This window comes from Python bivittatus, unplaced genomic scaffold, assembly GCF_059951505.1.
Source record: "Python bivittatus isolate LINGU-HERP-01145 unplaced genomic scaffold, Pbiv_v1 ctg000690_np1212, whole genome shotgun sequence".
Lineage (NCBI taxonomy): Eukaryota > Metazoa > Chordata > Lepidosauria > Squamata > Pythonidae > Python > Python bivittatus.
In genome coordinates, this window is record NW_028277096.1 from 15,143,618 (window position 1) to 15,168,370 (window position 24,753).

The following is a 24,753-nucleotide window of genomic DNA, read 5'->3' on the forward strand; positions in this document are numbered from 1 at the left end:
GGTCCTTGGGAAGGTCTCAATAGGTGGATAAAAATGCCACATCCAGTCTAAACATCTGGCTGACTGTGTGACCAACCATAATAATATGGAAGGCAGGAAGAAAGTAATTCTTACTTTTTGGGAGCAAAATTCAGAGCACATCTCCACTGTCAAATTGGAATGTATCAATGAGGCTGGTAAGATGTTTGTTAAATTTTCTGGTATTTTAAAACATCCTCGATAGATAATATTTTGCCCTGCAAAGAAAGGCAAGAAGTTTCTCTTGAGTAACAGCAACCAGGATATCCTCTCACTATCACAAGGAATGTGCATACACAGACACACACACACACACTGTATATAGTTATATGATAAAAATATGCTTTTGTTTCTATGAGGCTGCACACAATCCCTGATTTCTAGTTTGGTCCACCTGCTTGTTCCAAAGCTTGGTTTGAAATTAAACCCCGCTCTGAGGGGAGGCAACACCATTTTTTCTTTTGAAAAGGTCCCCTCTATTCTATCCCCTCCTTATTCTCTCTGCAAGGCTTTGAAAAGCTCTTGATAAAAATCTGCAAAGTTGTTCCTGTTCTCTTCCAGGAAAGACCTGGAATTTCAATGACTTGCAAAACAGCTTCAGGAAGCCCCTTGTGTATTTGTGTGGGGGCCCTTTTACCCACATCACTTCTTCATATTTATTCCTTTTCAAAGGCAGGAAGATTATTTCATCTTTCAAATATAGAACAGATTTCTACTGTGATGATCAGAAATAAAAACATCTAAGTCCAGGGGGGTCCATTTCCAAAAGTCTGAAAAGTTTGAATGATATTCAATTAAATAAAATAAGGTATCTAGGAAGGTCTGCCAAGCATCCTTGAAAGCTGGGAGACTTTAATGAAGGAGGAATCCATCGATTGTACAAAGACATAATGTTATATGTTTCAGTTTGGCTTTTGTCCTTTAAAAGGGGACTGGATAAATACATGGAGGACAGGTCTATTGAGGGTTATTGGTCTTGAAGAAGCAGAACCAACTGTGGGTTGGAAGCAGCATGCTCCAAACACCAGTTGCCAGGGAGACAACAGTGAAAAACAGTTATATCTCCCTCAAATGCATAGAATCATGGAATTGTGGGATTGGAAGGTACCACAAGGATCAACTAGTGCAGGGTCTCCAAATTCTTCAGCTCATCGACCCCTTCATGAAGTTTCACATTGTTTATTGACCCCCAAACATTTATTATATGAAAACAATTTAGTAAATAATACTTTAACTAATAGTACTACAAATAACAATAATAACAATAACAATAATAATTGACCTCTTGGATAGTCCCATCAACCCTTGGGTGTCGATACTGGCCACTTTGGGGAACTTTGATCTTCTGCAATGTGCAGGAAAACCATTAAGCCATCCAATAGAGAGGTTCTTCAGCCTCCAGAGATGGAGAACCTTCAACCTCCATAACTGGTGTCCTGCTTACAACACTCCAATGGGATCTGCTTGGCTGCTGTAAGAAACAAATGCTAGAGAACTAAGGTAAACCTCAGCTTGGTCTAGCAGGAATATTCTCATGTTCTAATCATGATTTATGGGCTTTTTGTGTTGGACCAACCATATAACTGTGTTTTATTTTGATGAACATTTCCTGCCTTTGTACCAGTTTTTGATTCCAGTTACTGACAGAAAATTCCGAGTGGTAGGGTTTTATTATATTTTGTTCTGACATTCTAATTTTAAAAAAAGAGGATAAATAAATTAGTCCATTGCTAAGGAAACATGCCAAGGAAGTAATATCAGATGATCAAAACATTTCATAGGGCAAAGCAGGGTTGTGCTTGCTTTCTGAGTATTTTGCAATGAGTCAAACTCCCCAAAGTGAGTGATGCTATAAAAATATATGGGCGAGAATAAAAATGAATGTTGATGTAATTAAATATAAAGGTAATATAATTAAAATAATTAATATGACTATGCACACATACACATTAGCTTTTCCTTCCCAACCAATTCAAAATTGCAAGGTGTTTGTAAGTTTTTTAGGGATTCTAGGAGTCGCATCCAAGAACCTGAGCTTCTGCATTTCCAGCAGAAAACAAGAAAAACCTGGGGGGGAAAAATTTATTCTTGATCATTAGGCTTTTAAGTGAAGTGTTTAAAAAGTCCTGGTTTCATTAGAGAAAAGGCAGGCTTCAGGAGACTCTAACTCCCTTATTAGAGAGTTCTTAACCAACTGATTTTATTTGATGAATCAATTAACCTTGATTAAATCTGCATATGAATGACAACAAAAAGTGCTCTCGCTCTCTCGCTCTCTCTCTTGCTCTCTCTCTCTCTCTCTCTCTCCAGATAGGGTGCAAAACTGCCACATCAGGACAGAAGAGGAAAAGTCAGACAGAATGGGAAAGTGCTTTTTTGGATACACACACAGACACACACAGACACACACTTCCCTTTCGGAATCTGTAAATACCACTATTAAAAACAGTTTACCCCCCAAAAAGTTTCCAAAAAAATGCAGAGACTGCAGTTCTGCAGCCAGATATTTTTGATTAAGCTCCATTGAACTCTGTAGGCTTTATTTCTAAGTCAGTAAGAATAGGATAGGAATGTCAGTCGCTTAATATTCTCCCCAATTCGTCAATTAAACGGCCCAACTATTTTAATCAATAATAACACTTTTTAAACATTTATTTTTGGTGTCTCACAGAGCCCAAGTGGTCTCTATGATACCACAGTTTAAAAATCAGAATTTTGAAAGGTTCGGGAATATTCCCCATGCTACTCCCACATCCCTAATACGGGGAACAAATAAGTAAATAAATCCATAAACCCTAGGCGGCTTTCATACTTGGACAAGTGTTAGCACTGGTGCAAATTTGGAAAATGGGCCAAGAAGTAGGTTAAACTCTGCAGGTTATATGTCCTTTTTATTTGCAGAAGCAACAGTTTTAGCATTCCTGCTCCACAAATAGTATTCATGGGGAGCTATATATTTGAGCAAAATAAGAATGAATCAGAGATTGAGATATATTATTCCCCACTCTCTCTAACAGGATAACTAGAAAAGAATGAAGAAGAAAAGGGTTTTGTTTAAAAACAAAAAGAGGAACAAATTTTGCCCTGAATGCCCTATTCATTGCAAAGTTAACTCTTATTCATTATAGGTATTTTGCAGAATCTTCCATTTTTTTTTTTCCTTTGGTTCAGTCCCTCTTTCTATCTATTATGCTTTAAAGTCATGTCTTAGAGCATATGGGGAAAGGGGTGCAAAATACCCCATAATTTAGAACATAGCATCCATAATTTAATTTCAGAGCATCTGCCAGCACTCTGAATTTATGCAGAAATTTGGTACCAATACCAGTGCAATTTTCTTCCTTATTTTATTAGTTTAACCCCACCTCTGTAAACCAACAATAATTAGGGCTGGAAGTATGGAAATGGCTGAAATTACTGTGTTACCAGATATACCATCTCTGGCCCTTGACAGCAGGGAGAAAAATTCACAAGGTTTTGGGCTCTGTCACCTAGCTTTCAGTGAGGACAAGTTGGAGAAGTAATTTTCTGACCAGATCATGTTAGCTAGATTTCCCAATCTATGGCTTCTTCTGCTCTGAAAATCTTAAAGCAGAGATGTGAAAAGTGAAGCCATTTAGCTGCTTATTCCCACCAAGGTTCTTTTTGCAGCCCCTCGAGTCCCCCAGAATTAACCAACCAGTTGAAAAGGTAAAGACAGGTTCATATAGTTTTCTTGGCAACCATAAAGGGGCATCCTATTGCATTCATCTATTATTTCTTGGAAAGGCATGACAATTGATTGAAAAGGGGGTTCCCTTTAAATATTTAAATATTCTATATTTAATACAGTGAAGGTCACTTGTTGATTTGCATCTTACTCTGAATAAATCTTATACACATAACCCTTGACTGCAGACTTAGTAATTTGATTTAGATTTAGAATCTTTCTATTTTCAGAGATCATCCTTTTGATAAGATGCAAACTTATCACCTTCCTAAAAAAAATGGTTCCACTAAGTCCCCCCCCCCCCCCCATGATGTGCACTTGAAATCTGCCTTCTTTTAAGTTAAGGAAAGTTCCATGCACCACATCAAGAGCACAATGTATGTATGGGTGTGTGTTGATAGCTGCAGTATCTTATATGTTAATTTTATATCCACTCTCTCTTCTTGGAGGAAATATTGTACGCTCACTACAACTTATAACATTTGTCCATTACATGTCTTGTAATGTCTGACAGGACAAAAATTCATTCCCACAGGAGAAAAATACTTTCCTTTAGAAAATGAACTTAGATGTCCCACTCAAGAGATACCCTTGGTAATTTTATGTAGATAGTCATCTTCTTCTGCATTCCAAAGAGTCAACATAACTGCCTACTAATTCCAAAGCATAGCAAGACCTCAATTCTGAACAGTTCATTTCTACTCCATGATCTGCCACTAGAGATCAAGAAAAACAATTCTTCTGCAGATGGAGACTGAACATTTTTTTAATACAAAATGGATTTTGAAAAGTGGGGAAGGTCCCCAAGGTGTGTCGGGGGGAGAGAGATGGAATTGTACCTGCCCCTTTTTCAGTATTTGAGGTTTGGGGATTTTTTTTTAAAAAAATTGAAATAGGGACATAAGTCTATTGGAGGCCTAGTGCACTTATCTGAATGCTTTTTGTTCTTTTCAGCTCAACAAAATGTTGGAAAGAACTTATGGGGAGGACTGCATGCTTGTTTAAAGTGACCCCATATTTGCACCATTTGCTGCTTAAGTTTGACCTGGGGGATTCTGAGGTCTGCAAAAGAGGAGGGGCAAAGGAGACACCAAAGCCTATGGATGACTGGTTTTCCATTTGTACTACAGATGGTATATTATTCAATGAGCCAATGGCATTCATCAGCTATATGCCTTACAGAGGAATGATTAGCCGTACGTCTGTAGTGTTCCAAGTTACTCATTTTTGAGGCTTAATTTGGCTATGAAACCTTTCCCAAGGTTTAGGAAATGTTCTTTTGATAGCCCAGACATGTCAAACTGGAAGTCATCTTGGAGAAAGTAGGCCATCTTGGGAACAAAGGCCCCATGCTGTCCATAGGGCAACCATGATCATATTTCATCTCTGCGATTTTGGAAATAAAAGATCATTAAGGAAGCATGCATTCTGTTGCCCATCCCTATTGGGAATAAGTACTGACTTAAGAAGCTTACATCACTTACGTCGTTTAGGCCCTGCCTGGGATTCCTCCACCTGGTAAACAGAAAGCCTGTTGATGCCTCCACAGATGGTCCCTTTCTCCCCTTTACACTCATTGTTGCACTCTTCCTGCTTTGCAATATTGACCGGCAGCTTGTTTCCACAATAGCATTCTGCTCCATATTCCAAGCCAGCATATTTATAAGCCCTGGACAAAACCAAAAACAAAATTCTTCCAATGTAATCATTGTAACCTACAGCGAAAACAAATATTGAGTGATATTCAACAGGAGAGAAAAAGAGAGAGAGACCTGGGAGTTGAAGGTGGGGGGAGTCAAGGGGGAACATGAACTTTGATTATTTTTAACCTGAATTAAGTTTACTATAGCTTATCAATGTATTGAAAATCCATACTGTTTAGAGAGTTTCTCATTCAAACTATTGTACAGAACCCAGAAAAAAAAACAAAACTTAATTCTGTAACCAGGTTAAATATTTTGTACAAATGCAATAAGAGGAATCAAATATATTTCTCTACCCTCTCTAAATGTGATATGGAGCCTTAGATGATTATAGACCCTGATGAATCTACCTCTTTTGTCATATATTATACAGTATATACATATACATATATATTAGGTGGCCCTTCAAAAAATTATCTGAGCGGCTACTATATTGACTTTAACTTTGAGACCAGGACTATTCTGATCCTGAGCTGTTCCAAAAATAACGTATGTTTCCAGTAAAAAAGAAATCCTGGGATTTGGCATTCAGAAACCCTCTTTTCTGAGTAAGACCCTTACAGATCTGTCCCAAAGTCCTATCTGATGACTTTGCTTTGAGGAGGGTTGCCAACTGTAGTGAGATGCTTGCATCACAACTGCCACTTGAAGAAGGACAATACTTTGTGGGACAGGTGGATAGGCGCACTGATTAAAAGAAAGAGAAAACTTATACAGTGATACCTCTACTTACGAACGCCCCTACTTATGAATTTTTCGAGATACGACCAGCTCCGGCCCCAAAAATTTACCTTGACTTACGAACTCTGCCTCTACTTACGAACCGGATCCGCGGCCATTTTCCCTGCTGCCACGTGGTCGTGGCTTCCTGTGGGTGAGATCGCGGTAGCAAGGAGACGTTCGGTGAGGCTTGTGGTGTGTTTTGTGGCGTTTGGAAGGTTTTTGTGGCGTTTGGAAGGTTTTTGAGGTTTAAAAATAAAATGCATATGTTTCAGAACTGTTTAGCCGTATTTACATTGAACCTTATGGGGGAAATTTACCTCGGGGTGCGACCAAATTCGGAGGGCGGATTAGCGGTATTTACATTGAACCTTATGGGGAAATTTGCCTCGTGGTGCGACCAAATTCGGAAGCCGGAACGGATTAACCAGATTTACATTGAACCTTATGGGAAACTTTACCTCGACTTGAGACCAACTCGAGTTGCAACCAGAGTCATGGAACGGATTAAGTTCGTAACTAGAGGTACCACTGTATATACAGCCAGCAAATTCCACTCCTACATCCCCTGCTGATGTTTACCTAATTCTAAGAGGTTTCTTTTTCTCACTCTTCACCCAAGAAATATTTGGACTGCCAAAATCCAGACAGCCACTAGGCAGCGGCTAAGAATGAGCCTGTCCCTGAATACATCCATTTAAGCCCATCCCTTGCTGAATTATTGTTTTTTCTTAACATTCAGCTACAGTCTGCCTTCTTGCGACTAAAGACCAGGATTTCATGTCCTGCATGCTGGAACAAAAGAGAACAGATTTTGGCTTTCTTTGGTCTCCGTTATACCTGCTGAATCATGTGAGGATCAAAACAGAATTATTTTCTCTAAATTTAGTGATGCAGTTTTTGATTCTAAACTTCCATGCAAAAGTGTGGACACTCAGGAAAGTTGCACGCAAAAATAATTGAAAGTGGAAAAATTAAATGCTACTTGTAGCTACAGGAACATCCTCAGGAGGCCAACAGCTGATCAAAACCTGAGCTTCCTACATGCATGCAATGCTTGCAACCCACATTGGGCAGGGCGTTGATGGCTCAATCACACCCACCATTTTGAGGCTGTTGGCCCTCTTTGCCAATGCTGCTGTGTAATAGTGTGTAGGAATGACCTTGGGAGATAGGAGACAGGGCCACAGACTAGGCAACAGTTGGACAAACAGCAGCTGAGTCAGCAGAAGGAATGGGGGCATGGCAAACGTCTCAGAAGAGACCCTTTCTAGTTTCTTGGACTGTAAAGGCGAGGGGGGGGAGATGTACTTTCAGACAAGAAGCACACCCAGAAGTACTAGCTCTATCTTTACTGTAAGGTTGCATTAACAAAATCTTGCAAGTCTGAAAGTACATTTCTCCCCCCTCGCCTTTACAGTCCAAGAAACTAGAAAGGGTCCCTTCTGAGACTTTCCCCCACCCCCCTTCATTGCTTCTGCTGGCTCGGCTGCCTCTTATCTGACCATTGCCCAGTCTGCGGTTACTCCTCCTGTCTCCCAAGGTCATTCCCACATACCACTGACCAGCATGAGAGTCAATATATACAAAACAGGGACTCATTCATGTTAGACTGGTTTGTCCATTGCTATTCTGAACACTATAGGAGAAACAGCATGCACAAGAAATCAAATACTTCCTTTTTTTCTTTTTCTTATTTTTTACCTCTCAGCGCAGGCTTCTTGGCAATGGGAAATGGTCATTTTTCTCAAGTCATAGAACACAGCTCCTTTCAGCGTCCTTTTTCTTGAGTCGTCGCCAAAACATCCAATATAAGTGCCTTGAGCATACGAAAATATTACAGACAGTTAGAAAGAAACTTGAGAGTAGAGCAACTGAATACAAAAAACTAAGGTTCTCCCTTATAAAGAACAGCCTTGCATTTCTCTCACATAATATCAACAGCACCATGTTCTGCCAGGAAGAACCAATAAAATATGATTAAGAACTAAACTTTATGCGACAAAATATGCAGCCCTTTTATCTTGTTTTTTTCCTCTTCTGCCTCTTCCTCGTTCTGTGCAGTATTAGCAGTGCGAATCTTTAAAAATGATTTTTTTAAAAAATAATATTATTTATTATGTATTGAATATTAACAGAACTCAAGTACATTCTCTGAAACTTACTGAGGGTAGATTTGTGACCAAATAAAGGAGGACATCTTTACCCGAGGCAGAGATAATATGGAATTGGTGGGGTGACAGCCACCATCTTAGGTGACTTTCAAAGAAGACCAGATGAATTCATGGAAGATCAAGCTCCAGAATGATCTCTGGAGGTGATCTAGTGCAACAGTGGAAAATTATGACCATTCTGTCCTGCTTATAAACTTTCTGTGTGCTTCTACTGGTACTGTAAGGATACGTTCACCCCACACATTAGAAAGAGCTAAAATCAGGTTGGTTAGTTTGTGGATCAGCATATGGTGGGAAAGCCAGCCACTTCTTGGTGAAGCAGTTCCAAACCACGATTCATTCAAAGCATTATGGAAGCAAAGAACTCTGTCAAGGATTTGCAAAGACTTACTAAGCATTCGCTGAAGTCACCCACCATCTCCCAGCAATGCTGCCAGGGCAAGATCCTCATACCTATCTCCAGGAACCCACAAAGTAGAAGAAGCCTCCTATTTCAGCACCACACAAGTCTTAAAAAAGCACCAGAGGTTCTGTCCCTCTCCAGAAGGAGAAAATGTGCCGTGTGGGAGAGAAGCAGCATCAAGGGCAGCAGTGTTCCTAAGAAGCCATGATGACATTAAAATGAGAACAAGTGCATCATGATGTCACTGCACAAACATCTCGATTATATAATTGCATTGTACCATCTGATGCACTTACACAAGTCACATCATTTGCGTGGTGGTGTCAAGAAGCATGTGTTGGCCATCATCTAAGAGGAAATAGAGGAGCCCCGTAGAGGCTGTTTCCCAGGGCCTTGGAAGTATCACTCAACTCTGGCTGCATTGCTACCCTGTTTTGAAAAATAGTCTTTTATAATGTTGTGCAATTCACAGCAAGACCTTACAGGCACAGCAAGACCTTTTCGCCAGCTTCTGAGCACGCTCAGAAATCTCCTTTCCCCTTGGAGTGATAAAATCACTGTTCCCTGACCTAGAGCGTAGGATCGTTGCTCCTGGGCACTTGAGAGAACTGTAGCTGAATGGCAGAACACTCACTTTGCATACAGAAGACCCTACACTCAATGCTGTGACTCTTCTGCTGAGATTGCTCTTGTCTAACACCAAAGAGAATTGTTGCAAGTCAATATAAACGCTATCAGGCTCGTTAAACCACTGGTATGACTGGCATGAGGGAGCAGCCTATGTTTCTTAGGACTGGCTAAGCTGATATTGATGCAACAGCTTCATGTTCCACCTAAATTCCAGTGACCAGCTCACTCTCCCCAGTGTCCAGATGTTCTTGTCTCATTTTCAAGGTCTGAGGAAGAATTTTGCATAGCTTTCATTTTTCCTTCCCCCGCTCTCCTTTTTATGCATTCCCCTCAAACTTCCTCCTTTGTTCATGTTAGTGGGATTGGATAAGATGTACAAGTGAGCAATGCTCAATATACCATCAACGTATTAGGAAACATCCCTTTTCAGATGTTTTAGTCCCTGAATAGAAGGTTCCACTTACTGTAGTTTTTATGATGCAAAATCCATTCCCATATCTAACCTGATGCATGGTCTCCCCTCTGTTGGCATTTTCCCAATGAAGAAAAGCAGATTATTCCTTTGAAACCCACAATCGTGCCGGCATTATTATTACATCAGAAACCTCAGATGGACTGCTGCAGCCCATGGGTCATCTGTTTCCTGTTGGAAAGATTTCTCCCTATGCTTCCCCATGCCTGTGCTCAACTTCAGCATTTCATTTTTGTTTGAAATGATGACCATTTATAATCAACTTTCTCTCTTCCTCCATAAAAGTTGACTGGTGCGTTCATAAAGCTTCTCATATCAGTTGTAAACTGTTGTAATCCATTCCCTGATCCCAGTCAGACTTTAAAGGACACCTGTTTAGAGAAATGAACCAATCCAGATTTTGGAATTAACCAGAGAAACAAGAAAAGGGATGAGAACAATGGGTAGAAAGCAGAAGTGATTCAATTTCTTCTGGTAAATTGTTAAGGTTTGTCTGTAGCTCTTCCCTGACTTTGACACCTTACTTGGAAAATCTTCAAGCAATGCAACATTTATTTAAAACCAATCTTCCTTCATTCCCCCACTGCCCCCCTTCTGTAATGCAAGATTAAAATGAAACCATCAAATTCGCATCTCCTTGATAAAGCTTCTGAATTCAGTCTTGCAAACTGTCAGGCAAACATAGAGAAAAGAAGGCAGAGAAAATCATACAGGGAAAAATGAAGGCTAGCCATTTATTTCATTTCTTGTAAAAGGCCATGAAAAGAATTTTTAATTATATATGACCTATGCAGATGTAAGTGCTAGAGGTGGGTCTTTTAGGCAGGTGGAAAAATTCACCCCTTGGTTAATGTGTAGCAGCAGCTCTGAACATGGATCAGCTAACATTTTCTGTAAGACTTCCAAAACTAAATACAAGTGCATTATTATAGCACTTTATCATATCGACTAGAAAAATGTAGTACAGGTAATTCCCAGTTTAAGAAAGAGTTCCATTTGCAAGGTCTGTCCTTAAGTCAATTTGTACATAAACCGGAATAGAATTATTGTATAATACTGAATAAATAGTATTGTGTAATGAACTTGAACCATTGTGTATTTAACTCGAATCATGGTGTATTTAACTTGAATTTTGCTACAAAAGGCTCCATTCTTAACTATGGGTTGTCTGTAAACCAGGTGTTCTTAACCCGTGGACTACCTGTGCTCAAGAATGTCCCCTTTGCATTTAAGTGCGTGTTGTGAAAGCTTGGGAAATGGATAGGCTGATGATTCATAAAGGCTCTTTTCCCATGACATCAGCTGCCTTCTTAGAAATCTCTTCAACTGCTTACATTATCCTACACAGGATCTGACAGCGACACAAATGCGCAGAGTGCTTTCTAAAAGCATAGCTAAATTTTATCGGATTGGGTTGAATCATGGAAGATAAAGACATACAAGGAAATCTCCATCGCAGAGTTTTGATGCAAAGGGAAGCGCCTGAAAACAATAAAAAAAAAAGAGAGAGAGAGATGGAGCTTCATTGGAGAAGTCAGTTTATTCATGCAAGCATTTGTGGGTAAAAATGATTATTGACAGATCCCCCGTTTCCCATCTTCCATATGCACACACACCTTTGTGAACAATTTCATTTCTGAGAATGGAGGATTCATGCAATGTAGTTAAAATATTTCCGCACCAAGAGTTCATTAGGGAAGATTCTAGATCAGTGTTTCTCAACCTTGGCAATTTTAAGATGTGTGGACTTCAATTCCCAGAATTCCCCAGCCAGCCTGGACTTCCCCAATCAAAACCCAGTACCTTATCCACTACACCAGTGTTTCCCAATCTTGGCAATTTTAAGATGTGTGGACTTCCACTCCCACACGTGGCTGGGGAATTCTGGGAGTGGAAGTCCACACATCTTAAAATGTTTAAGTTTGAAAAACACTTTTCTAGGTATTTCCCATTTCCCATTTGGGTGTTTTAAGGTAGGGAAAAGATATTTGAAGAGAGATGGCTTAACATTTTTTCTTTATGTTGTCATTTAATCATTTATTTCAGTTCAAACCTGCAGACCCTGCCTCTTCAGCTTTCAATGCTTTTTTTTTTTCTTGAAGGGAGAGAGAAGTGGAAAGAATTGTACGGTTGCTGAAATTGCATACATCGTCCTGTTTCGACAGGAGTTTCACACCTCTGCACACCTCTTCCATTTTTTGGCTATGGTAGAGCTCTATGAGCCTGTTGTGCAACAGGTCAAGCCACCCATCATAGTTTCAAACAAGTTGGAAGAAATCTGGATGATCATTTAGTCCAACAGCCTGCTTAGCATAAGACTACAGTGACTATATGTCACTTTTTATAAAGGATATTCCTTTAGTTCAGAAATAGAGTCCACCGGAGATGGGTAGTCAATAAATTCAAAGAAGAAAGAAAGAAAGAAAGAAAGAAAGAAAGAAAGAAAGAAAGAAAGAAAGAAAGAAAGAAAGAAAGAAAGAGGGAGGGAGGGAGGGAGGGAGGGAGGAAGGAAGGAAGGAAGGAAGGAAGGAAGGAAGGAAGGAAGGAAGGAAGGAAGGAAGGAAGGAAGGAAGGAAATAGATGTATTTCTTTTTCAAAAATTCACCTTTGTCCTTTATTTTGGTCATTTAACTTTTCCCGTACATAGGGTACCACTTAATGCGCAGTCTTTCCCAGCCATGTGAAAAATAAGGAAATGGAATGGTTGTTTCAAAATGAATTTACATATACCGTGTGATTTTAGATATGTTTTTCATTAGAATATGTGTTTCTCTAAAGCTTTTCTTGGTTTCGCTCTTGAATGTTTCCTTGTCAAGCACACTTAGAAACTTAAGCAGTTAAAATGGTTTATCCTTATGAGCCTCTTTCGAATGTGCCCCTTTCTCAGGTTTGTCTTTTATTTTTTCCAAGAAAATATGGCTGCCATACATTAGACCTGCCTCCATGGAGATGTTTGTGAAAGATGCTGGCTTGTTGTTGTTGTTGTTTAGTCGTTAAGTCATGTCTGACTCTTCATGACCCCATGAACCGCATCGCGCCAGGCCTTCCTGTCCTTCATTGCCTCCCTGAGTTTGCTCAGTTTCATGCTCATTGCTTCAGTGATGCTATCTAACCATCTCATCCTCTGCCGTCCTTTTCTCCTTTTGCCTTCAATAAGCCGATGCTTAAATATCTATACCAAAAATGAGGCCATTTCCCGGTCTCTTGATCAAATAACTTTCTGTTTAATAATAGATGGAAGGTCTAACCAGTGTTTCTCACTTGGCAACTTTAAGATGAGTGGACTTCAACTCCCAGAATTCCCCAGCCAGCATGGCTGGCTGGGGAATTCTGGGAGTTGAAGACCACTCATCTTAAAGTTGCCAAGGTTGAGAAACACTGGTCTAGATGAGGTTAGCAGCCATGTTCATACCCACATCCCTTGCAGGATTCCCTGCAAATGGTATGGACAGTACTGACCATTTTTGACCAGCATGCCATGCACGAAGTCAAAGCCCTCTTTTATTCCAAGTCTGCTTTTTGGTGTGGCCAAGAAGATCAAGGTGGTGGCTGCAACCATGTGGTCAAAGCTCCACCTGTTTGTTACGTGTGTTGCGTGGGTGACCCACAAAAATGGCCAATGCTTTGATTGCAGCAGTGCCCTGTCTTTTTCGATCCTACTCCCAGCTTGTGCTATTCTGTGCAAGCTAGGATCCCTAATCTAGAGACTACCTTGCAAGCCAAGCTATGGTTGCTCACATCTCATACAGGTCATAGGTTGTTCTTTGTCACCCCAGGCAGCGGGACAGAGAGGAAGGAAGTGATAGGAGGATGAATGCAGCTCCAATGTTATGGAAAATGTGCTAATGGTAGGAATGGTCCAAGAATGCAACTAGTGACCCATCCGTAGTGACCCATCCATCAGTAGGGGTGCTTTAATTTGGATTCCTGCCTAGATCAGAATTTAAACTTGAGGCAGTTAACAGCCTTTTTCAACTTGAAGCCCAGCAAGATTTTTTTTAAAAAAATGAACAGCTGGATTTTTCCATGTGCAGACCCATTTTTGTTTAAGCATGAAAGGAGAAAGGGGATCCAACCTGTTGTTCCTAATGTCCTAAACTCCTTCATAAACTCTATGCTGAGTCTCAATAGTTAATCTGCATAAACCTTGGCATCTGTAGGGGTATAAAGCCATGCAGAGCTGACCGTCTTGACGGGTTGCTCATACCTTTCCCAAAGTCAATTCTATGTTCCTTGACAGGGAACAGACTCAGGAAAATCAAGACGGTGACTTTGAATAATTGCAGCTACCATCTTGACTTTTTTGACACACACACACCCCTCCATGGATGTCTGGGTATTCAAGCTTTTTAGACTTAACTGGAGGCTTTGCTTTCTTATTCTTTTTTCCTTGTTTTTTTTTTTTTTTTCAATTATTTCCAGTCTTGTGTTTAGTCAACTCCAGTACAGTCTCTGAACGAAGGCTTTTCACAGATGGATCCAAAATAAATCACTCAATCTTCAGCTGCTGTTTTTTTTGCTAAAAATAACCAACAGAATCTACATCTCTCTCCCTTTGAAAAAAAGAAAAAAAGGAAGAAACAAAAAAGGAAAGAAGCAAAAGAAAAAAGAAATCAGCATTGTAGGAGGAAAAGCGAGAACTCTTGAATTAAGATGTTGAGACAAGGTGAATGCTATGTTTCTTCTGAAGAGGTGAACATTGGCAATTTGCAAACATGCAATTAGGAAGTTCACAAGCTGTGAACAGACACCCACAATAACCTGCTAAGAAGGTGGGAGTTTGTCTCTGAGCTTCATTTCACAGGTTTGAATTTTTTTTGTCCTTTGCAGCTGCAGATTCCAAGCCATCTGGGTTCATCAGGTTGTGGTTGCATGGTGAGGTAGATAGAATATTGTGTTTTAGCCTCCCTCCCTTCTGCTTTATGTTAGTCAGTATTTTTAATTAAGACTAATATTACAACAGGCTTCTTAAGATGCAAACAGGCCTGCTCTGATATTTTGAGCCTTGTCCTCTCACTACATCCAGGGCTCATACAGTTCACATCTTTGCTGATGTTGCCTTTGGCTCACCTAGGGGGCAATCGGTAGCCAATTTTAGCTGATCCAGAAATGCTAAGCGGTGTTGGACCTGGTTGGTGCTGGGTTGAGAGGCCACCAGGAAATGGCTGAGCTGTGGTCTAACTTGGGAAGGAGAAACACATTCTGGAGGAAACCATATGGAGCAGACCATTTTTCTACCATTGCCAAAAATAGGACATGGACACAAAGCCACTGCGGGGGGTGGGGGGTGCTCAAAGGAGGCAAGATGTGAGCATGACAACATGATCAAAGCTCTTCTGAACATGCGTGTAACATCAGTGCGTATGCCAAAGGAGCAGGTTTTACTCATGCTGTCACGCCGTCCTCCTTGCCCGTTTTGATTTCCCTGCAGGTGCCGCTGCGTAGATGTGTCCATGAAGTCCCCAGCAGGTGAGCTCAGTTCATGGGAGACTCTACCTTCGATAGCCCAATCAAAAGGATTGTATGGAAGACTATGGAAGTGACTCGTGGGATTGCATTTTTCAATGGATTAGCTTCACTGCTTTGAATGAAAAGGATTGATTGAGTTAGATGTCACAAAATCAACTATATTTTGGATCAGTCCTTTGCCGTATTTGGGCCTGGGGCATTAACCCCCATTGCCAGTTGCTACCCAAAGGGCATTTCCAGGAATGGATATTCATTCGTTTGTTCATTCATTCATTCATACATACATACATATTAGTCAATTCATAAAGGGCATTTCCAGGAATGGGTATTCATTCATTCATTCATTCATTCATCCATACATACATACATACATATTAGTCAATTCATAAAGGGCATTTCCAGGAATGGGTATTCATTCATTCATTCATTCATTCATTCATTCATACATACATACATACATACATACATACATACATACATACATATTAGTCAATTCATAAAGGGCATTTCCAGGAATGGGTATTCATTCATTCATTCATTCATTCATTCATTCATCCATCCATACATACATACATATTAGTCAATTCATAAAGGGCATTTCCAGGAATGGGTATTCATTCATTCATTCATTCATTCATTCATTCATTCATTCATTCATTCATATTAGTCAATTCATAGGACAGTCCATCTTGTACAATATACAGACAGAATGCAATGTGGGTGGAGCTATGGCTGTGTATTTTATTTACGATCATTATTCCCCTAGGGCTTTAGGGGGATTTTGTGGGGAGTTACCTTTGTATAATAATTTGATATCCATTATGGGGCTACAATAGTTTGTTTTATTTTAGGTTTCATACTTCATAATGGAGAGAAACTGCGCTGCCCAATTTCAGCCACAGTAGTCAAGGGGGTCAGTAAACACTACAAGTAAGAAAACTAGGAGTGGCATACACCCCTAAGTTGTGGTCCTGAGTTCAACATTTGAACAAATCTTATGGATAGGCAGGTCCAAATCCTTGGCATCCAGAAGCAGTTCTATAATGGACTGTGAGAATAACCTTGAGGAACAGGAGGAAGTGTCTCAGCCAAGGCAATAGTCAGATAAGAGAGATCAGTGTCCAAAGCAGGAATGGAATTTGGGAAAGTGTCTTAGACGTGACCCTCCCTAGTTCCCTTTAGGATAAATGCGGGGAGGGGGAGAGGCACATTCCAAGTTGCAAGATTCTGTTACTGTAGCCCTACAATAAAAGTAGTTTTAATATTCATGACTTTGGTGTTCAAGTCTGATCTATCTCAAAGGGCTGACAGGTTAGGACAACAACAGGTGCAGAAGATGCATGTGTTAAGCCCAGTGGGGCAGGAAAGTATCATAGAAAGAGACTCAGGCTGGCTTCCCCCTCCCCCAGCTGCCTGGAAATAAGAAGTAAGGAAAGGACAACATGGGTATGCCTGCAAGATTTGTTACTATAGCCCAGTGTTTCTCAACCTTAGCAACTTTAAGCTGTGTGGACTTCAATTCCCAGAATTCCCCAGCCAGCATGGCTGGCTGGGGAATTCTGGGAGTTGAAGTCCACACAGCTTAAAGTTGCCAAGGTTGAGAAACACTGCCCTATGTTATAAAAGGGAAGGAAGGGACAATATGGGCAAACTTGCAAGATTCTGTTACTAGACTCTATCTCAATAAAATATAGTTCTAGTCATCTTGTGGAGTCAATTTCCTGGTCTGTCTACTTGTAGGGCTGACCAGTTACTAACTATAATTTAGCCTAAATTATCCCATGGAGCTGTTGTGAAAGTAAAATGGCAGATGGTGAATTATAACCCACTCAAAGGAAATGTGGACTATAAATGAAATGCTTTCCTCATCTTGTTTTTGGTATCATCATCATCATCATCATCACCATCATCACCATCACCATCATCATCATCATCATCATCATCACCACCATCATCATCATGATGATGTTTTAATAGTAGCAATTAAATGTTAATTTAAATTTTGATTTAGATCTTTATTGATTTCTTGGTGGTGTTTTATATTTTGCATTTCAGGTTATTGTAAACCACCGAATGTGCTTTTATAATGCCTTTATAGTGAAAGATGGGGAATAATAGTAACAAATAATGTCACCCACAGAAGGCAGTGCAAAGTAATCTGTTTCTCCTTTCAAAAATGCTTCTGCAAAGTTTAGCACAAGCTTCAGAACCATATTTACCTTTGCTTTTGGAGGTGTGCTTCAGTGTTTTTGCTCCAGAAGCCAGGACCGGCTCTTGATCATTTACAAACCGGAGAAACCAGCGCCTCCGTAATTGTCTCAGTTCAGAGTTTCTGGAGATCAGCCACCGCGGTCCATCTTTCTGGTCTGGTGTGGATCCATAGACTGTATCCATGTTCATGAGAAGCTTAGAAGTCGAGTGAGGCATCTGCACTGGTCTGCTATCTGCATTTGTGTCCCTTAGCAAAGCTTCAGCGACTGGTAGGCCTTGATTCCTGGAGGTCCCCCGGGAGCCTTGCTGTAGAACGAAGCGGGATCGTTGTAGGAGGAGAATGCTGCCTGCCATCAGATAAGCTGCTGTGAGGAAAAAGAGCAGAAACTGGGTCCTCCGAAGAAACTTCTGTGGTCTGAAAAAGGATCTGGCCATACCCTTCCTGGGAATCTGAGCCGTTCACACCTTTAGAACAGCTTTGAAGCCACCCCTTGGCTTCTTGCTAGTTCCTCCCATTGGTTCGTCTCATCATCTTAGAACTTTTCCTGTCTCAAATATGCTTTCTTCCGCAATCACCGCTAGGCATGATGCCATAGTTCTCTGCACTGAGGAGGTGTCAGAGGACCAGATCATCTGGTCAACCATTCACAAGCATCTTCTTGATTGTAGCCTGTCACACTTCAAAGTCTCCAATCCCTAGATCTGCAACAAGAAAGCAAAGTCTGTTGAGTTCCAGTTATCAATTTGTTCTCCTAATCTGTTCCATTCCCCTTTGCTAAAACTTTCTCCATCTGTAATTTACCACAGTCTACTGCTATCCCAGTCTAAAGCAATAATCCTGCAGAAATGCTGGATGAGACGTTGGGTAGGAGAGAACCAGCAAGAGATCTTCAGCTGGTCCTAGCTCATCTTCCCTCTGCTTTCTCTGAATTTAACCAAAATTCAAACTGAGAAAGTTTGGGCTGTTAAAAAATGTGTTCTTTTGGCAGCCATGGTACTTTCATTTCAATGACTAAAATAGGAACCATGGAGAAATATATTTGGTCCCTATTTTAAAGCGGGCTGCATAACCTAGTTTGAGCCAAGGTTATACTTGGAGTTTGGGTGGCCAGCAAAGGGACTACTTCCAAAATGAAGGCAAGGCCAGGAAAAGTTAAAACTTAATTTAAATTAAAACCTAATTAAAACTGAGTGAAATTAATTGAATAGAGTTGATAGGATTGTTCCCCATGTATTTAACAATTATCCCCTTCTGGAACATTAAAATTACATCACTGCCAGTTGTTTCAAGAGCTCTGAGCTTCAACCAAGTCTCAGATGGAACTGTAGATTGGGTATTCCTCTTTAAAGCAAAGCAGCCCAATTTGCATTTCCAGGATTCATAAATCAGAATATAGTTGCCCATATTTCACACTCCTCCACATTTTCCATTTCGCTTCTTTCTTAAAAAAAAATGTGTACAAGCATCCATATTTTAAGCAAATATTGATACAAAAATTAGTATTTTAGGGGAAATGCAAATTAGAGAGAGTAAATGTATATGATGTAAATGCAGATGTTCAAATGAAGAAAAGTTTTATGCTTGACCTTATGCAAAACTGACACAAATTAGAAATAGATTGATTTATCTGTTCCTAAAGCAGTAAATATGCCCTTGGGCCAAGCCCAGTTCCTGATAACTGAATCCATGTAGTTTTCTTGGAAAGAATATAGAAGTGGTTTACCATGGCCTTTTTCTAGGGTGTTTTTTCAACTTCCCAGACTAGCCTATGGGGATTTGGGGGTGGGCTCTCATCCAAGTACAAACTGAGGCCAACTCTGCACAGCTTCCAAAATCAGCCAGGTCAGCTAGGTGCTTCCACCTGCTGAGGCTTGTCCACCCTATCGTGGCTATAACTAGAGTTGAGCCAAACTTGTCTGAAGCCATTACTTTCTAATAAATTGACTGCTATCTTTTTCCACTCAAGCACAAAGAGGTAGCCTATTTGCAGACTGTTTTTGCTAAACATTTCCCTTGTTTTTTGGGAGGCAGATCCATTTCTCCCATAATGTCTTGGAATCATGCTAAAGCTCTGTTCAGACCCTTTCCTCAACATCTGGAAGACTCAAAGTGGAGAGAGAATGGGAACATGCAAGCAACATAGACCTGCTTAGAGGGAATTCTGCTCTGTAGGAGAGCTTTACACATGTTTATAGGGATCAGAGCACAGTGGGGTCAGATGTGGAACCCTGCTGTGAGAAGGCAGGGAGAAGTGAGGGCCTCAAACGAACCATGTTTGCTAGGGGAGAGCGCTGTGCACCATGGGGCAGCCTTGGGGGGGACGGCAGGAGGGAGGAAATACTGTAGGCAGGAGGCACGTTCGCACCAGAGTGAAGAGGGACGGCAGGGGGCGGCTGTCGGGTCAAGTGGGGATTGGAATGTGTATGGCGCTGATTGGATTAGGAAGTGGAATGTCTGCGGTTTTGCGGTTAATTAGCAGCGCTCCGGGACGGTAAAAAAGGTAAGATTATGAGCCAAGCCCTCGTAGGAGGGGGAGGACAGATAGGGGGTATAAAAAAACCTGTCAGACCTTGTTTCGGGGTTCCTCCATTGCTGCGGGAGGGACCCACCTTTGCAAACGTGCCCAATAAAAAAACTTCTGTTTACTGGACAACCGAACCCGTGTCTGTCGTTTTCTGACACTGCTTCATTCAGATCCTGGACATGGGGAAAGCTGAACTTATACTGGTGTGAACCTATACTGAACCACTTCCCCCATTATGGATTTGCTACAATTCAGCTCTGTCCAGACTTCTGTGCATTTTGCTCATAAGCCTTTTGCTGGCACCTGAGGTACCCACAGGAGTATAGCATAGTGTTTGGAAAACACTAGCTTTTTCAGTCCTTTCTCCTCTGTTGTTGTATGTTCCTCCACATCCATGTCCAGGTCACCAGGCAGTTCAGATCTCTTTCTAGGACCTGGGACAGGGGTCATATTCTGTACCCAGCAAAAGCCCTTCACATGTTCAGACGAACACTAAAGTGGGTTTTCAGCCTGGGGAGGATGCAAGATGACATTCAGACTTTGGATAGAGTTATTGCTTTTCTCAGCATCAGAGGGGGAAAAAACATAATCATGCAAATTCCAGGGCTTGTTTAAACAGTGACATCATAATAGACTTTGTAAATGCCAAAAGAGAAGAAGCTATTCAAATATCAAGGAAAATTAAACAAACTATGTAAATTATATGTGACATACATGTATTCACACATTTATTCCAACCTCCCTGCCCATCAAAAATCCATAAATAATTATAACTCTTCTTCCACATATACATAAACATCAATGTCAGATGCAGAAGGCAGACAAGAAAAGTTACATAGAGATGTACACAGTGTGTTGTGCTAGTGGCCAACAGAACCTAGGACATATAAGTAACCACCCTATATACCACTTCAAGCCCCTGGAGATCTTCATGCAGGCTCAGGCCACAAGTGATGCACCAATATTGTAGATCCTTGCTGTTTATTAATGAAGTTGTGACTCCTTACCAAAAATTCTACTTTCTGTGTTCATTCCACAGTGCTGATGGTGTCCCTAGATTGGTCAACAATGAATCAAAAAAGAGGCAGTCCCCTAATGTGCAAAAGATCATTTGTGAATTGAACAAACCATCAAACTTTCAGCTGAAAACAACTCTGTCTTTTTCAGGAGTTGTAAATCTCAAAACATCTAGAAATCTTTGAGACAATAACTTGTCCACCTCTGTTATTGATTACATTATGATCTTTTGATATCTATCCATACTCCCCACCAAAGGCACTTCTTTAAAATATTTTTGTTCCCTCTATGGAAATTTTCCTGTTGTCTTTATTCTCAGTGGATGGTTTCTGAATGTTCACGTCAGCTACAATGGTCAAATAAACTACCAAAGGTCAAATAAACTACTAAAAGGTTGAGTGGCTTGTCTTTAAAACTCTAAAGCCTATTCAGAGGTATCCACAGAATATGGTAAAAAAAAAGTCAAGACAACAGCTATAACATTGTGATTGAAGCTCTGCCCATTTTTATGTGGGCAACACACATTAAAAAAATGGGCAGAGCTTCAATCACACCATCGTAGCTTCCACCTTGACTTATCTGACCACACCCTGCAAAACCCCCCTAGGCCTGTCTTTAGCTACAGGGTTGTTTCCAGTTGAAAGATTTACAGCTTGCTAAGTCCATAAAATATCATTTTAGCCTCTTTTTGCCACTTGAAGCACTATTGTGCTTCAGCCACAATGCAGGCACTAAGAAATAGCTGAACTCTGGTGATTTTGGTGATCCTGTTCTACGCTCTCATGTAAGAATGCTGAAAAATTGGTGTGAGAATCCCAAAATCTAATGCAAATTTGCCATTCTCACTTAAGAGCTTGTAAGGTTTCTCCCGTTTTTAGTTTAAATTAATTGGGGGTGGGTCTGTCAGTGGTCTATGGGGGTGTTGTTGACTCCCTTTGGTGCCATTTTGCCAACTCTTGAGATAGATGCACTGCATTTCCATTTGTTTAAGCTTCTTATTCATGGGGGAGTTTTCAGTGTGACATTGTTTTGGTGTTGGAGAAGACTCTGGAAAGATTATGGATAGCCAAGAAAATAAACAAATAGATCATAAAACAAATCAATCCAGAGTTCTTACTTGAGGCATAAATGACCAGGCTCAAACTATCATTCTTTAAAAGACCCAACTCTCTTGAGAAGTGCATCATGCTGGGAAAGGTGGAAGGAAAGAAAAGAAGATGATGACCAGCAGCAAGGTGGGTGGACCACAAAGACACCAATGAAAGAATAAAAAGGCCAGACTGAGGATAGATCAACTTGGAGAAAGATTGTCTCTGTGTTTGCTAAGTCTCAACACTGATGTGATGGCACCAGATCTAATCCAATCCAATCATTGTTTTATCTCTCTTTCCAAGCGGCACCTAACATTTTGCCTGACATCCTTACAATCAGAGAGAGAGAAAGCTCTCACTGTGGAAATGTTTCCTGCCCTCTCATACGAAGCTGAACAAGGAACATGTTTTCTTTTCCTTCCTCCAAGCTGCTTTCACAGAAAAGATGCTCCTTGGAAACCCAAGAAAACTCTTGGCCAGAAACTGCCTTTCATTTGCAAGAAGGGGTTAAAGGTTACCCGGAGCATAAACAGTTTTCTTCTCATTCAGAGACAGGCCTGCCACTGTTCAGAACATTGAAACAAAGGGCCCAGTGAGAGCCTCCAAGCCTGCAAGGAATGCCTGATGTTTCTTGGACACTGAGGGAGGAAGGAAACTTTCTAATTACATGCATGGGTGCTTGAATTCTCCACCTTTTCAAATCCATGCATATAACAAGGATCTCAGGTTTAGGACATAATTCACCCAACTTGCTAAATTGCCACCAGTTCATTGTCCCATCAATTTCAGTGCCATGCAGATGAGGAAGGCTTTTAAATTGAAATTGAAATGTATTAGAACTTTCACAGTTCCAAGGACTGCGAGCAAGTCCTAAACCCTCCAATGTATAATAGAGTTAAAATAGTAAAATAAGCAAATGCATAAATAAATAGCAAATACAATTGACTCTATGCACTTTGGTGTGGGAAGTAGCGTATTCTTCAATCATTCCCAGATGGTGTGGGCCTCCATGTAGCAAATACAACACATTAAAATTCAGTATGATGATCTGTGTGGTTCTAAGGTTTTACCAATAGCAAGAACTGGGGCTGATGGGAGTTGTGCAGGTTTTTTTTCCTCCCTGGGTCATGTAGAAATGGACTGATGATTAAATATAAATTAATCAGATGCAGATTGGAAATCAATTTGGTTCCTACCTCTCTAGCCACTTGCGTCCTTTCCTTATCTCTCCAACATCCCTCACTTAACATCCAGATCTTCAAATGGACTGATTAGGGAGACAATGATCTGTACCCTGGACATTACCCTTGACAAACCATAGGTTGCATGCCCCCTTATTTATTTTATTGTATTTCACTTTAGATTTCTTCATTAAAATAATAGGTGTCAGCATGTTGCAAAACATTCATCTGTAAACTTATTTCTGGCTCTCATATATTGTATAGTGGTTAAAGGTTGGGACCTGTTTCTGTAAATCCAGTTTCAACTCAATCATAGAGGTCATTGGGGGACTTGGTGGCAGTCCCCCTCTCTCACCTGAACTTACCTCAAGGATTATTGAAAGGAGACAATTAGAGGTGAACTCCATGAAAGCCCTCTGCAGCTCTCACCAAAAAGATGGGCAATAATTGTAGTAAATAACGACAATCACAGCAACAACAAATAACAGGGAATTGATGGGATCACAATATTGAAAAAGTGGTTGAGAACAAGGAGATTAAGATTCTATGGGACTCCCAAATACAAACTGATAAACATTTACCCCATAATAAGCCAGACATGAATGTAGTTACAAAGAAACAAGAACGGATAATTGACCTTGAAGTAACTGGAGACGATAGAGTCAATGAGAGAGAACTAGAAAAAAAGAGGGAAATATAAAGGCCTTCAAACAGAGATCAAGCAAATGTGGAAAAAGAAACTTGTAGAAGTGCCAGTAGTGGTTAGTGCACTGGAAGCCATCTCAAAGGTCTGGAAAAACACTTGGACACAACAGGAATGGACAGAATCTCAACTCATCAATTACAAAAAGTTGCATTACAGTACTTGGAACAGCACTTATATTATGATGGTTTCTTTGGCTATCTTAGATCCTTGGGAAGGATCCAATAGTCAGGAGGATCAAAACCAGTCAGAACTATCTGTTAGACCATGTGTAAATATCAACAATAACAATGTTATTGTTGTTATTCAAACTGATAGATATTTCAAATGTAATACACCAGATATTTTTGTTATAGAAAATAAGGTATGGTCCATTGATGTGGCAATACCTGGAGACAGGTTGAATTGATAAAAAACAACAGAAGAAAATAACCAAATATTGTGATTTACAAATTGAGGTTGAAAGGTCATAGAGGGAAAAACAATTGTCATACCAGTCATAATTGGAGCTCCTGATTCAATACCAAAAGGATTCCTAAACGTTTAGAAATGTTAAGCTGAATAGACTTATTTGGAGCAGCATACGATCTAAATCATTGGACTCAACACCCAATTAGTTAGACTGTGAACAATCTGGATGAATAGAAATGACAACAATGCAGAGGTATTCTTAGAAAATAAAAATTAGAAGAAGCTACAACCCAATGGTTTGTTTGCAAGAGTAAAA

General features: G+C 40.4%; 1 protein-coding gene across 1 annotated transcript in view; it reads right to left on the reverse strand.

The window, feature by feature from the left end:
- Positions 1-24,753, reverse strand: part of WSCD1 (WSC domain sialate O sulfotransferase 1) — a 54,090-nt gene that overhangs the window by 15,078 nt on the left and 14,259 nt on the right. The window contains exons 2-5 of the mRNA XM_007426936.3: positions 17,518-18,211; positions 7,855-7,969; positions 5,212-5,396; positions 115-236 (exon numbers count right to left, since the gene is read on the reverse strand). Of these exons, the coding sequence (XP_007426998.1) occupies positions 115-236; positions 5,212-5,396; positions 7,855-7,969; positions 17,518-17,944 (849 nt within the window). The 5' untranslated portion in view covers positions 17,945-18,211. The remainder of the gene's footprint in view (positions 1-114; positions 237-5,211; positions 5,397-7,854; positions 7,970-17,517; positions 18,212-24,753) is intronic.